Genomic DNA, 15153 nt, shown 5'->3' on the forward strand with positions numbered 1-15153 from the left:
ATTTTACAATTATTTACTCAATTAAGGAATGTTAAACCGTTTACAAAATGGCCACCTATTTAGATATTTGTAACTTCTATACCAAACAAAGCACAGCCACAACTTTTCAAAATCTAAGAAATGTGAGTAACAATTTAAAATTACAGCAAACTTTCTGCCAACTGAATTTATGAAAACATTGGGTTGGTTATTAAGGAAAACAAAACATTTTTAATTAGGACAGAATTCTATAAGTGTAATATCTAAGTTTTCCATTTATCCAATAAGCACAAATTTAAGTTGTAAAATTGCATTCAAAAGCAATAAGAGTGATGCCACCCAATGTGCAACTATGGCTCGGCGTTGCCAGACCAGCACCGATACATGCACTCGATAGTTTCGCGCTCGTGCCGATTACTCGTGAATTGGGCCGCTGCTGCCATCGCTGGCGCAGACCGTTTTCACGAAGATATTTTTTATTTTGCGAAGAAAAAGTGCAGGGAAACTGGCGCAATAAGGTGTCTTAAAAGGTGTTCAACGACGGTGACAGGTGCAAGAGACTGATTACCGCGACAACATACACTGCAGATATCGTTTTAATTGGCAAAAAAGCATCCGCATCCCCGGCCATCACACATACACAGACGGCGAAAAGACGCTGCGCGAGTGTGTGTGTAATCGACTTGCGTGGTGCCGGGTTACATATATTTATATTGAATTTTTATTGAATTTCGTGCCTCGCAATAAACAAATGTGCTTGGCCTAAAAATACGGGCCACAAATTGGCGGCAGTGCATCCGAAATTCCCGCAGGAGACAAATAAATCTCACACAAAATGATGTTCACGGTAAGCCAAACGGAGCAGCCCCCCGCTAAAACCAATCGATAAATGGTTTTCCTCACTACATATTCCTTCTGTTTTTTTTTTTCTTGGCACATCCTGCAAAATATCCCGTTTTTTTTCCCCCCAAAAAACCAACAGGGCACCAACCAGCAGCAGGACACCCGGTTCAGCGACAAGGAGAAGAAGCTGATGAAGCAAATGAAGTTCGGCGACTGCCTGAATAAGCGGGTGGACATGTCCAAGGTGAAACTAGACGTACTGCGTCCCTGGATTAGCAAGAAGATCACCGACATCCTGCACATCGAGGATGATGTTGTCGTGGAGTTTGTATACAATCAGCTGGAGGAGGAGAAGTACCCGTGCCCGAAGAAGATGCAGATCAACATGACGGGTTTCCTAAACGGCAGGAATGCCCGCCAGTTCATGGGCGAGCTGTGGGCCTTGCTGCTGTCCGCCCAGGAGAGTGATTCGGGGATTCCGGCAGAGTTCATCCAGCAGAAGAAGGACGAGATACTCAAGCGGGAGGAGGAGCAGCGGCAGCGGGACAGATCGCGCTCCCGCTCGCGTTCCCGCTCCCAGCGCGCCAGCTCTAGGCGAGATCGGCAGCGTGACCGCTCCAAATCCAAGTCGAGATCACGATCCCGCTCGGTGAAGCCGGCCAACAACAACGGTTCGGTGCCCAGTGCCGCTCGAGAAGCGGCCGCCAATGCTGCGGCCCGAATCCGGAAGCGTGGCTCCTCCTCGGCCGCCCGGCCCGCCTCCAGGGAGCGCCGCTCCAGCCGGCGACCCCGTTCGCGTTCTCCCCAGCGTTCCCGCTCCCGAGCCTCCGGCAAGAAGGCGGGCTCGGTGGAGCCCGCACCCGCCAAGACTGTCAATGGCCGCCATTCGGCGGACAAGTCGCCTCATCCGGCGGCGGCGTCCAAGGGCAAGTCGCGTTCGCGGTCTCGCTCCCGGTCGCCGCGCAGCCGCTCCCGTTCGGGAAGCCCCAAGCGGTCGCGTTCCCGCAGCTCCTCGCGACGCAGTCGCCGGCGTGGACGCTCCAGCAGCATCTCGCTGTCGCCGGAGCGCAATCAGGATAACTTTGAGCATCGACGCAACAAGAACAGTGTGCAGAACAAACGGCAGTATCGCAACAACCGGGGAGATTCGGCCAGTTCCATGGAGCGCGGCAATGATCGGGGCAGACAGTTTGGCGGCGGAGGAGGCGGTCGTCGCGGCGGCAGGCGCTTCTCGCCAAGAGGACGCAGTCCAATGCGGCAGGATAATGGAGGCGGAGGCGGTGGGAATCGCTTCCAGCGATCCAATTCGCGGCGCCGCTCTAGATCTCGACGACTTTCCCGCTCGCCCATGCGGTACTCTCGTTCTCCAAGACGGTTAGTAGGTTTTTACTCTTGATTGCTTACTTAAAACTAATTATTTCCACCCGTCACTTTAAGAAACTTCAACAATCGTCGTCGCTCGCCCATGATGAACTTCAGAGGCGGAGGTCGTGGTGGCGGACGCGGTGGCGGGCATCGCCAGATGTGGCAGCACCGCGGAGGATCGCCCAACTTCCGCGGTGGCGGCCGTATCCACTGGCAGGCCAGGCACAGTCCTGGCGGCGGAGGACGCGGTGGCGGTGGCGGCGGAATGGGACGCTTCGACAGACGCCAGTCGCCGCAGCAGAATCGCTATAATCGCGATCACCGCCAGTCGCCCATGCAGCAGGGTCAGCCCTTCCGCAAGCACTTCTCGCCGCATCCGGGACCGGGACGTCGTTTCTCCTCGCCCCAGCAGCGTCGAAACTCTCGAGATCGCCGTCCCAACTCGAGGGAGAGGCGCAGTTCGCCCGGTGGCGGTCATATGAATCGGTGGGACAATCCGCCACCTGCCAGGAATCGCCGTTCGTCGTCAGGCAGCTCGGTGGAACCGGCAGGTGGACGCCAGCAGCGACAGCGCAGCCCCAGTCCGCCGGAGAAGCGCGGACGCAGCCGCAGTCGCAGCCAGAGTCGCCAGAGAAGCCGCAGTCGCTCTAGTCCGCGGCGAAGTCGCAAGCGGGAGAGCCCAGTTGGTGAGTGATAAAGAAGAAGGGCACCCTTAAAACGGGTACTAAAACAAGTTTACCCTCTTTTTTATTGTTTCAGGACGATCCTCTGTTGAGTTCACTGGCCCGCCAGTAAACACCATCGATCTCTGCCGCGAAGAGCAGCAGCGCAAAGCCAAGCCAGAAACCATCATAGTGTTGGACGAGGCTCCTCCGGTCGTGCGCACTGGCTACGCCAGCCTGTCCCGCACGCCCTCTCCGTTCCTTAAGCCTCACGAGCGGCTCGCAGCCAAGGCGGCGGCGACGGCGGCGGCACCAAAGAAATCCCGCGACCAGAGCCAGAGCAGCAGCTCGGACAGCAGTGCGGACAGTGATGACAGCGAGGAGCAGCCTCGCCGCAAGAAGCGCCAGCCCAATGTGGAGGCGGCCAAGGGCAAGGCGAAGGAAAAGGCGCGACGCAGCTCGGAGAGCTCAAGCAGCAGCGAACAGAGCGACGACGAGGACAACTCGAGCGGGGATGAGCGGCTCAAGAAGAAGCTGCAGCTGCAGAAGGAAAAGGAGAAGGAGGCGGCGGCGGCCCTCAAGGAGAAGGAAAAGGAGCGGGAAAAGGAGAAGGATAAGGACAAGCGGCGTGCGGACAAGAAGCACAAGCGAGGGGCCACGTCCAGCGGCGACGAGGCGTCCACGAGCAGCCGCAAGCGTAGTCACAAGAAGACGCGACGGGACGAGGGTGGGGAGGCCGGCAACGGGAACAGCGACTCCGAGGACGAGCATTTGCCCAAGAAGAAGCGCAAGAAGGCCAAGAAGGCGGTCGACTCCAGCGACAGCGATTCAGAGGCCTCCTCCAAGCGCAAGAAGCATAAGAAACACAAGAAGCACAGCAAGAAGAGCAAGAAGCATAAGAAGCACAAGCGGAAGGCCAGTGGCGGCAAGTCGCGGGCGGACAGCAGTTCCCAGGGCAGCAGTGACGATGAGGAGCAACCAGCCTCTGGAGCGGCTGCCAAGCGAAACGGTAACACAGGCAAAATGCCGCTACTGCTGGCGGGCGCTTCCGGTCCGGGCGTCATCAACGAGGACCTCGAGAAGCAGCTGCGGGAACGAGCCCTCAAATCCATGAAGAAGCTGGACTGAACGACACTAGAGACTTTGTGCGAGTATGATTGCCCCAACCAAATCCACTCCCAACACATTGACCCTCCACTACTCATCCCCCCATTGTGAATCGCTCGCCCTCACAGACAGACGTACGTAGCCATTAAAATAGAAATATACATTTAAACCAACTAAACATTCATTAATTGCATACATTGTATTTCTTAAAATGTATTTCACATAACGTTAAGTTATTTCGCCTATACAAAAAAAAACAGTAGCGACTAAATTAGCGAGCCAACATTAAGCGAATGAATACAGTTTGTATTATGTACAAAAAAATAATGAAAATCTGAATTAACCATTATAACTATTTAGCCCCCAGTGGTTTTAAATGCATAATTTCAAAACATAAAACAAAGCAAGGACACATAAACAAGCGTAAATTCGTTTGGCAAATTGTATTGTTGCCGCAGTTTAATTTATAAGTAGGTTTTACAGAATGTAATTAATAATGCCTAAAGCGCGAATTGTGTGTTTGAGGGGCATTAACTAAAGAGAAAATAAACACAATTGTAAAATTACCAAAAAATAGAACTGATATTTTCAAAGTTCGATAACTAATGCGTTTTTTTCTTCGATTATTGGCGAACAATGCAGCCGTGCTAAATGTTGTATTTTTTTTTGGTGTGACCAGTCAACACGATTTACAAACTTAAGATGGAGTTGGGGTATTCCTCTCTTTGAACTGTTTTCTGGAATTGTAAGGAGAGCAGAGGCTGGCTTTCTGAATTTGAAATTAAATTTGACCTGTAAACAGTTGCATTTGCGACTATCTGCCCCATTAAATTGCTTAGAAAGCCCAAACAATATTTAATATGTATATGTTCTCGGTTCATTGGTTGGTTGCCTAGTTATATTTACGTGATTTACCTAAGTCACAGTTTATCGAGAAGATCTAAAATTCCCGTATATGTGCGATTTATTCTTCCCATAGGACCAGAAGTAACTCTTGTTGGGGCTGCGCTTGTTTTTATTTTTCATCTTTATGAAAACAAACTTTTTTTTCGAAAGCAATCAAAAATTGAGTTTTCCTTGCCTATAAATATCAAATTTCTAGTGGGGGCAATGACGAAATATCGTCAACAATTGGTCTTTTCCAGTATTCTTTCTAAAAACGTTACTGCGTGTACTGCGTCGAAAAAGGGTTGCACCGCAAAAACATCGGCTAACTATCGCATAAATTTTAGCGGCGGACTAACTGGGAAGTTTTTGGAACGGCAAAACCTTATGGATGGTGGAAGGTGGATGGATCTCTGTGGAAATACCCTATATGAACGTTAAGTTCACCGTCAAGGAAAAGCGGTAAATTTTTGGCCAGGAAAAACCTTACGGATCATCTCTGAAAGATATAGTTGATGGTGCTCTGTGGGACTAGGCAATAAGTCACCGATGCTAGTTTGACGCACATCTAAAATTCAGCCAGTTGAATTTGTATGGAACAGCTGACCGAATTTCTGCAATTCAGGGATTCCAACGTTTAAGGAATACCCCAACTGACTCAATAATCGATAGAGATGGGTAAACATCGGTAAGCACGATACTTTAAAACCATCGATGGCTCCGATGTTGGCATTTTTACCACCTCTTTGAAAAACACTTCCTTTTCCTGTTGTATTTCTTGACGGACGGTACGTGTATTTTCATCATATTATATTATGACCATCGGCGTTTGTTATTGTGCGATGCCGATGGAAACGGGCCACGGACTAAATGGAAAAAACATCAGTGGCGTTATTTGAAGGCCAATTATTGGAGATTTTCCTGTTAACTGATGCGGCTTTTTGCGGTGGCGCCCCGAATGTTTACATAAATCTAAAAGTTTGATTCTTCCATTTGCAGTGATCGCCCGTACAATAAAGTGAATCAAACATGGTGAGTTTCTCGAGCGAAAGGTTTTCCAGTGCAATTGCTGAACGTTTGGCTTTTCTGCTACGAGAATCTTGTGATTCAGTGGAAGGGAGAACGCACACAACTAAAACCAACTTAATTTGCAGGCGCGTGGCCCCAAGAAGCATTTGAAGCGCTTAGCCGCTCCCAAGGCATGGATGTTGGACAAGCTGGGAGGAGTCTTCGCCCCGCGTCCCTCGACCGGCCCACACAAGCTGCGCGAGTCGCTGCCCCTGCTGATCTTCTTGAGAAACCGCTTGAAGTACGCCCTCAACGGTGCCGAGGTCACCAAGATCGTCATGCAGCGATTGGTGAAGGTCGACGGAAAGGTCCGCACCGACCCCACCTACCCCGCTGGCTTCATGGGTGAGTTCTCTGCAGGATTTCCTGGGATCTGTCACGCTAATGCTCTCCTCTTAACCCTTTTTAGATGTCATCACCCTCGAAAAGACCGGTGAGTTCTTCCGTCTGGTCTACGACGTGAAGGGACGCTTCACCATCCATCGCATCTCCGCCGAGGAGGCCAAGGTTAGTTATCAATCCCTCCGAGTAAAGTAACACCTAGTGCTTCCGGTTTTCACTTTGAGCATATCCAATTCAGTAAGACCTATGGTTTAAACGTACTAGTTTTACAAGTGAGCTTTGATTTAACCATTTTGTATCTGCGATTTTTTTAATAAGCTGTAACTTAAACCCGTTGAAAGATCAAGACTAAATCCCGTAAATAAGCTTATAGTTATCCATGCAATATATTGTAAAGTTATTTAAATCTGAAAGGGCTTTGTCGAAGACCGTTTTGCGTTTCTGATAGTGCGTCAATTGGTTCAAAACGAAGCCCAAAGCAATTTTTGATACGACGGTCTCTGATTTGATAGAACACAGTCAATTCAGTAACTTTTACGTGCAATTACAAAGTGAATCTTTATAGTAAATAATAGTTAAGGAATAGTGATAACCGGAGAATACATATGTGTTGGCTTGGTCGAAGACCGTTTTTCACATTATGCCATGTGTTATTTGGTTCAAAACGAAGCCCAAAGCAATTTTTGTTACGACGGTCACTGGTTTCGGCATTTCAGTCACTTCAGTAACTTTTACGTGCAATTACAAATATAAATGATACCCAAATTCAAGTAAAAACTAACATTTGTTATTCTTTTGTACTTTTGCAGTACAAGCTGTGCAAGGTCAAGAAGAACCAGCTGGGCGCCAAGGGAGTTCCATTCCTGGTCACACACGACGGCCGCACCATCCGCTACCCGGATCCCCTGATCCACGCCAACGACACCGTGCAGGTGGACATTGCCTCTGGCAAGATCACCGACTACATCAAGTTCGATTCCGGTAAGCAGAAGACTACCTATACCCACAAACGAATACACTTGGCTGTTTCGAAGACCACAAAATGTTCATATCAAAGTTGCGTGGTTCAAATACAAAAGAAGCCAATAGCAATTTTTGTCACGACGGTCTCTGATTCGGCATTACACAGACGTTTCAGTAACTTTTACGTGCAATGACAGTTGCCTAAAAGATTCCAATTGATTTGCAACTAACCAAATTACTTTTGATCCCCAGGCAACCTCTGCATGATCACCGGAGGCAGGAATTTGGGACGTGTCGGCACCGTTGTCAACCGCGAGCGTCACCCCGGATCCTTCGACATTGTGCACATTAAGGACTCCCAGGGCCATGTGTTCGCCACTCGTTTGACCAACGTGTTCATCATTGGCAAGGGCAACAAGCCCTACATTTCCCTGCCCAAGGGCAAGGGTGTCAAGCTGAGCATCTCGGAGGAGCGCGACAAGCGTCTGGCCGCCAAGACCCACTAAGAACCAGGAGTTTAAGGATTTTTACCTTTTAGCATAACACTCTGTACGTTAAGCTACGGAATTACAAGCCAAGAACGTAACGAATGTGTTTTCCTTTCCACATCACTGGGACTAAGTTTTAAAAGGTAACATTTGAGTGGATAAAAGTTTAGTTCTGGTAACTTCTTTGAGGAAATGCTTAAAGTGACACTATAATAATAATATATTAGGTAAAGATTTTGTGACTCTCAGTTTATATGTGAATTTGTGTAGGACAATTAATCCCCCATGTGGATTCCAAGTTTAATTTTAAATTTATGTGAAATTGAGTTCAAGTATCTAAAGTGATAAACAAAACCAATGAATGCGATTTCCATGTGTCATACATAAATCGGTTACAGCCGCCACGAGGTTTCAAATATGGCAATATGGTCCCAGAATGTGGACGTTAAATAGATTAAATTCAACGGAAATTGTTGATAATGTTATAAAAATATGTAGATATTAGTGAAAAAAAAGGATTTTTTTGTGTTTCTTTAATATTTGCCAGTATTTGAAGGTTAACTTAAATTTCTCAATTTTTTTTGCAATACTATTTTACTAAATATTTTGTATATTACACAAAAGTAAAACGTTAGGTTGTGTTAAAAGTTAAATTTATAAAAAGAGCCTAATTTAATCCAGTTGTTCAATTTAACCCCCATGTGGTGTACTGGGGCTGAAGTTGGCGCCTAATCATCGATAGCCCGATAAAACCGCCCTTCAACATCATTTTTAGCTTGTTTTCTATTGAATAATATTTAAAAGCGTATAGAAATGAATTTATTATTCAAGTTTTGGAAAAACTATCATGCCATGCGTTATCCGGGCTGAGTTAAGTTCTTCGAAGTTGAAGGGGAATAATAATAACCACCTCGGCTCTAATATTTTCAATAACAAAGAAAATATCGATGTTTTGCACATCCTAACCGATGATGCCATCGAAACTGTTCCATCTCTAGCGCTGCTGCTGCTGCTGCAGAATTATCATTGTATTTTTTGTGGTGAAAGGCTTTGTGCGCTGACATTGTGCGTCCACGGAAAAGAACTCGCTTTGAAGTAAGTACCAGGTAATCCAGGTTTCAGGCAGAAGCCCTATAAGAACCCCCGCCCCCGAAAGCAAATCATATGCGAAGGAGAAAACACGTAAATGTTGCCCCACCAACACACCGATGCGGTGACACACCGATACACCGACACTCACCGACACAGGCAAACATCATATGTTGATAACAACAACAATGAATCATTTGTAGGGATTTGTCTGTTTGCTCGAGAAGTGGTATTAAATGTCGGCCTATTTTTCAAGCCCCGTGCTTTGAACTCAGAATTCACAGAGATATGAACTTACAGATATGTCTCAGGCCTTGAACAACCCAGCAGGAGGAGGGGGTGGAGCAGGAGGAGGAGGCGGTGGCGGTGGCCCCCATCGGGACTATGGAGCCATGGCGGAGTCCACGCCCGAAGTGAGTTTCGCAGCCGCTGGCGGATCCTCCGGCTTCAGTCCCACGGAATTTATGTCCCTCAGCGAGGACATTGGCCACAACATCACTGCGATCCACAGCAGCACCAAGCAGCTGGAGAAGCAACTCAAGCTGATAGGCACGCCCAAGGAGCTGCCCAATCTGCGGGAGAAAGTGCACACAATCAACACCAAGTGCAATGCCCGGGTGCAGACCACCAGCCAGGATCTGCAGAGGCTGCAGGCTGTCGTGCGGCATGGCGATCGCCAGCAGAAGCTGCAGCTGGAGAAGCTCACAAGGGAGTTCCACGGCGTGGTCGAGAAGTACTCCAATCTGCAGCGTCGCATCTCGTCGGCCATGCGGCAGACCCTTCAGCAGGCCCAGCAGTTTGCCGACCAGGATGGGGAGCCCAACGCCCGCGCCGAGCTGCTTCAGCAGCAGCGTTTGGAGCAGGCACATCTCCAGCAGGAGCACGACATCCTCGACGAGCGGCGGCGACAGGTCGAGCAGATCGAGTCGGACATCATCGATGTCAACCAGATCATGACCCGGCTGAGTGGATTGGTTCATGATCAGGGCCAGCAGATGGGTGAGTAGACCTCCAATAAGATGTGGAACCAAGAAACCATAAATTATCAAACCACAATCCGTAATTAGGGTTCTCATGTTACGATTTTCTTGTTGCAGGCAACAAGAATCTAAACGGGGTTTCGTTTTTTATTAAAAAGTTATTGAGATTGTTATTAAATTGTAATAAAAATCCGTATCATTTTTCAACTAATGTGTCACTACCCTTATCATATTATTGTCATTACTAAATTTTGTTTCCTGTGTATAATACTATTGAATTTTTTTGAACTGTAACCGCTTAATAATTAATTCGATTGTTACAAAAATAAGGAGAAGTTGATAAGGAATATTTGCTAAACTATTTATTTATCCTTTGAAAAAACATATAAATGAGTAATAGCTTTTATTCCTTTAGTTAAGTGATATTTGTAATTCTAAATTAACTGATTTTTCTAAACAACTTCCCTATCTTTCGGTAGATTTCATTGAGAACAGTATTGAGCAGACGGCCGCCAACGTAGAGGATGGCACCTCGCAGCTGGAAAAGGCGGCCAGGAGTCGCCAGAGCTACCGGCGCAAGATCTTGATACTCCTGGTGATTGCTGTGATAATAGGTTTAATCGTGACTGGCGTTATCGTTGCCAAACTGAACAGTTAATTGTTTTATTTGTATACCCACATTCAAACACACGCAAACATACACACACACACACCCACATACGCATAGAATTTTGTAAAACGATTTTTATAAGAAACAAAATATTCGATCGTTGAAAACTCTGTTTAATCACAAAGTGAGCAAAGACAACAAGATTGTAGAGGAAAAGCTAACAAAAAAAATAAACAAATACCATATTTATAAATATATATATACATACGTAAATAGGATACTGAATCCCACTTAACTTGCATATAAACAATATTCAGCGCTTTTAAATCTTAATGATTTCTTGTTAAAACGATTATCGCGAACAATTTAAGTTTTGCATTAAATGTGAAATTTTTGTGTTTAGTTTAAAGCAAGCGTAAAAGGGATTTCTGAAATTGATTTCAGGAATTCCTCAAAATATATGTTAAATAATTCAAGTTACAAAATAAGTGAGCCAGCAATCGAAAATAAAGATAAACCGAACAAACCAAATGAATTTTTTTTGAAAATGGCGCCAAGTCACGAATCCAAAAGGTTGGCAGCTCCCTAAAACCGATAGGTACGCAATCGATAGAAGTTATCGGCTTAGGGTCACACTAAACCAGAAAACCAAAACAACGTGCTGCGGAATTATATATTTTCCCAGTTTTTTCTGATAAATAAAGGCACGGTAAAGATGCCCCAGGGAAAATTCAAGAAGGCAAAGCTGCCTGCAGCTGTTCAGAAACAGAAAAAGCAGAAACAGGCTGCTTTCACCCGGCGTTCTAGTGAGCATCAACAAGTTGTCCTGTCGATCTATAACTAACTTATGCATTTCGTTCAAAAGATGCCCCCATTCAGGCGAAAAAGGCCAAGTTCAATGAGACCCAGAAGATCAAGTCCGTCATCTCGAAGTCGGTCAACAAAAGCGTGGAGAGCGAACTCCGCTCCCGCGCCCACGAAGGATACATTCAGTTGAGCAAGGCGCAGGAGGCGGTGGCCAAGCACCACGCCTCCCAGGCGAAGGCTGCTGCGGCGGCCAGTACCGCCAAGTCCACGGAATAACCTAGTTTTAGCCCTTCATTACTTGTTGATAACCAAATGACCTGCATATAACACAACCAAATTAAACAACTCAAACAAAGGAGACTATCTTAATGTCTGTCTAAGGTCAGTTTACTGTAATAATACCTAATCAAAAGATCAACAAATCTATAGAACAGCCTTGTTTTAGTTTTCAATACTTTATTGATAACCAAGTGCCTTAAGTGAAGTATAACGTATCTAAACTACAAGCATTTAATAGGTTAGATAATGTCGCTTATTTTGAAGTTAGGATTCCCCAAATATAATTTATTTATCTAATGGCTATAGAACGAAAACTATAACAGTTTTATAAATTTTAGTTCTTAAGAATCAACAATTTTAATATTTAATACCTCATTGATAGCCAAATTACGTCTACATTTAATAGTCGACGTTAGTAAGATTTATCCACCTTGTTCTTGTTTGTACAATCCAATGAATGAGAATATCTAAATATAAATATTTTAAGGACAAACTATGAACGGAAAATTAAAATACTCCTTCCAGTTCTATGCAAATTGTGAAAAGTATTTAACATCATTAAGTTTTCTTGTTGCTTGCCTCGAATTTGTTCTTGCCTTGTCTCAAGGGCTTGTTGAACAACTAGTCCTAACTTTGACGTTTGCCCAATTTATGACCGGACCTTTAGTCCCGCTCTTGCAATAACTTTGGCCTTCATGTTCCTACTTATCACAATCAGTTTGTTTAATTATAAAAATAGTTGGCCAACAAAGTTTGTTCCGCTGACATTTATTGGGCGATTCGCTGCGGCTCCTTCTGCCAAGAATTCCGTAATTCCGCTCCTTTAACGACAGCTATTCATGACAAACTTTTTTGGCATTGGCAGCTTTGACGAAGTGAAAATGAAAAAGTGCAACTAACAATTTCTATTTAATTTTCGCAACGTTTCGTTTCGTTTGCTATGCAAATTCTGCCTGCTTTTGATGCGCTTTTAATTAGCCAACATCCCGCACTCACATGCAGCCGGTAAAAATCCACAGCCAATTGCTTGTTTTTTCTCTTTTGTTTTTCATATCAAACACTTTGATTCCGCGCTTTTCAATCCCATGCAAATAAGCCCCGCCCACCGCCCACTCACCTGAGAAACAGGTGACAGGTGCTCGTTAGTCGTTTTTTGAGCGTTTTGCGTTTTTAGTTTAGCACCAGAATTGAAGTGCTCCCAGCATGCAAATGAAATTTTGCACTCAACCTGCAATTGGGGAGGTCGACCTTTTCGGATATGCAGTTTTAGCATTGAAAAGAAGCAGTTGATAACAGGCTTTCCGAAGTTTTTGACACCTATCCTTGCACACTTTCAAATATTGAAGAGTATTGACTATGTCATAAAGGTTATCTTGGAGAAATGTTGAATGTTGTTAAAAATATTTTAATTTTTATAGAAGCTTACATCTTGGTAAAAACATGATTAAAATATATGGCTTTAAATACTGTCAATTAACAATCACCTAAAAAGTTTTTTAAAAGTATGCAATACAAAATTAAGTTTAAAAAATCCAATGTTGCCTAAAAGTATACTACATTTTTGCGTTTCCAAGAAAATTTTCTTTTCAATTTTATGGTTGTGTTAATAAAACTACACAAAATAAAAGCTGTTTTTTTTACAAATATCAAACAGTAGCATTAAATGATATAAAAATATAAATCATGCAAATGTTTTGCAAAAATGTATGATAAATGGAATCTTAAAAGGATTTTTTTTTGGTTTCTCAGAGTATCCGTAATGCTAACATGTCTTCTTAAAAGTACTTTTTGGGGCTTTTAGCCCAACGTTTCACTTGATTAACAGTCAATCTCTTCGCACTCTCCAATTAGAGAACAAATTGGGAATAGCAGAGAGACACTTGAAAATTTATACCAATCAAAAAGCTTTTAAAAACACAACCATTTAAACTTTAAGCCAGCACTGGAATCTGTGTTGCCCACATCAAAGTAATTGTTTTTTGTTCCCTCGTTGGCATTTCTTTTATGGCTTATTCAATTGAGCATTGCATTTTGACCGCATTTGGCAGGAATTGATTGATTTGCCTCTGCACTCATCCATTCTACATATCATTTCCCCTGCCCACGGGGCTTAACTCAGTCCATTTAATTAAAATATATACCGAACAAAAGGAGCGGACACCTTTCACGGACTCCCGCACTCACAAAGGATTAAAAGCAGTGTCCAGAGCGGAAATCACACGGCCCAGCATCCTTTTTGCATTTTCCATCATTTAAATGATGCGTTTCTGTTTGCCCTTGCGTTTGCATTTGCCGGCTGCCTTCAGCTGGTCGGCGACCTATTTGAATAGCGACGTGTGTTCCACTGTCGGACATTCCAGGTAGCTGCTGCATGAACCTGCAGCTATACACTCAAAAATAAGTTTTATTTTAAGATTTAAGAAATTGTTAATAGAGACGAAAAATTTAGAATGGCTTACTTCTAAATGTTGTTTGGATTTAGCGAATATTTTCAACTGTTTTAATCTAATTTAACTACAAAACATACATTAATATGTATATGTATTAATTGCATTTTTAACAATACCTAAAGAACCAAAACACTTTCCAAAATTAAACTTCTTTTTTATTCCTAGTAAGAATTGTTAGAATTTATTTATTCTTTAAAAACTGCATACATATAAAAATTTATTTTTCACAAACTTATATTTATTGGCTAACCAGAACTATATAAAAATAATAGAAAATTATAAGAAGTAATAATTTAACAATTTCCCATTTAGATTTACAGTAGCCCTAAAAAGCATTAATAAGTTGTTGTATACATAATTGTAGATTTTGGTCCAATATTCCCTGACGGTCGATTTGGCCCCACCCTTTTTGATAAAATTTTTTTTATTTTATTATTGTTAGTTTCTGGAAGCGGTGCAATTTAGTACCTTTAAGTTAGCTTTATATTTTAAGTAGTTTAAAGTTTGGGTAACAGAACCTTAAACAGTTTGTCTCTCTAGATTTTTTTCCTTTTTTTTTTTGAGTGCATGGAGCATGGATAACGGCTACCTGGTTACTTGGACAGGTCAGCCGCCGACTCATTGTGTGCCAGGCGCGCATGTAAATTTGTCCAACTGCAAAGGCAAACACTTGAAAAGCGAGCGACGGAGGCCCACTGCTGGCGGCCACCTGCGGCATTCCACACCAAACCATGGCCAAACCATAAAAACCCATTCCATTCGATTCCATTTTCATTATTTTTTTTGTTTTTGCATACAATCGAACGCTTTGCTTCCCGATTCTTCGAGTTCTATGTCCTGTCCGTCCGTTTGCGAATTTTGATTTTTATGATGAATGGCAATGAGCTGGGTTTTGTCTATTATTTTGTTTCGGGCATTAAGTTTTTCGCTTAGAGGTTTTTTACACCTTTCGCAGGGGGATTATTTTGGTTCAGAAAAGTGTAGATATTAGGGGATGTTTTTGGAAATTAAACCAGGATACATATTAGCTGTATTTAAAAGAAATATTGAGATAAATTATATACTCTTATTAGTAGATAAAATATGTTAATTAATAATATTATTAAAGTCTGAAATTAGGAATTTATAAGGTGAAATATTCATTAAGAAACAATGAATTTTTTAGTTCTGAAGCTTATACAAATTTTTTCTAGAACCACGTCTATTGTAGAATTAAAAGTAGTTTACGTCGGCAAA

The 15153-nt window shown here is 43.7% G+C and overlaps 5 protein-coding genes and 3 non-coding genes across 9 annotated transcripts in view; all 8 read left to right on the forward strand.

Annotated features, from left to right (window-relative positions):
* LOC128257598 (protein-S-isoprenylcysteine O-methyltransferase) overlaps positions 1–15153 on the forward strand; it is a 70154-nt gene that overhangs the window by 21005 nt on the left and 33996 nt on the right. The gene's annotated exons all lie outside the window — the stretch shown is intronic.
* Positions 387–4519, forward strand: LOC128257593 (serine/arginine repetitive matrix protein 1). The gene is made up of 4 exons (XM_052988664.1): positions 387–826; positions 962–2196; positions 2260–2873; positions 2947–4519. Exons 1-4 carry the CDS (start codon positions 815–817, stop codon positions 3975–3977), a joined length of 2892 nt encoding a protein of 963 aa, XP_052844624.1. The 5' UTR covers positions 387–814; the 3' UTR covers positions 3978–4519.
* On the forward strand, positions 5513–7800 carry LOC128257601 (40S ribosomal protein S4). Its single transcript, XM_052988674.1, has 6 exons — positions 5513–5629; positions 5841–5873; positions 5996–6254; positions 6319–6416; positions 7061–7232; positions 7467–7800. The coding sequence occupies exons 2-6, from the start codon at positions 5871–5873 to the stop codon at positions 7718–7720; spliced, it is 786 nt and encodes a 261-aa protein (XP_052844634.1). The 5' UTR covers positions 5513–5629; positions 5841–5870; the 3' UTR covers positions 7721–7800.
* LOC128258026 (small nucleolar RNA psi28S-3327) lies at positions 6661–6803 on the forward strand. Its single transcript, XR_008267931.1, has one exon. It is a non-coding gene; the product is annotated as a small nucleolar RNA psi28S-3327 (small nucleolar RNA).
* Positions 6859–7000, forward strand: LOC128258027 (small nucleolar RNA psi28S-3327). The gene has a single exon (XR_008267932.1). It is a non-coding gene; the product is annotated as a small nucleolar RNA psi28S-3327 (small nucleolar RNA).
* Positions 7268–7413, forward strand: LOC128258028 (small nucleolar RNA psi28S-3327). The gene has a single exon (XR_008267933.1). It is a non-coding gene; the product is annotated as a small nucleolar RNA psi28S-3327 (small nucleolar RNA).
* Positions 8650–10912, forward strand: LOC128257599 (syntaxin-12). Of its 2 annotated transcripts, none has more exons than XM_052988672.1 (3): positions 8650–8797; positions 9092–9790; positions 10251–10912. In XM_052988672.1, the coding sequence occupies exons 2-3, from the start codon at positions 9094–9096 to the stop codon at positions 10427–10429; spliced, it is 876 nt and encodes a 291-aa protein (XP_052844632.1). In that variant the 5' UTR covers positions 8650–8797; positions 9092–9093; the 3' UTR covers positions 10430–10912. The 2 variants fall into 2 exon arrangements, with proteins under 2 accessions (XP_052844632.1, XP_052844633.1); XM_052988673.1 differs by having other exon boundaries at positions 8690–8808.
* LOC128257609 (uncharacterized) lies at positions 11002–11543 on the forward strand. Its single transcript, XM_052988685.1, has 2 exons — positions 11002–11187; positions 11247–11543. Exons 1-2 carry the CDS (start codon positions 11097–11099, stop codon positions 11462–11464), a joined length of 309 nt encoding a protein of 102 aa, XP_052844645.1. The 5' UTR covers positions 11002–11096; the 3' UTR covers positions 11465–11543.

The sequence above is a fragment of the Drosophila gunungcola genome (genome assembly GCF_025200985.1).
Source record: "Drosophila gunungcola strain Sukarami chromosome 3L unlocalized genomic scaffold, Dgunungcola_SK_2 000002F, whole genome shotgun sequence".
Lineage (NCBI taxonomy): Eukaryota > Metazoa > Arthropoda > Insecta > Diptera > Drosophilidae > Drosophila > Drosophila gunungcola.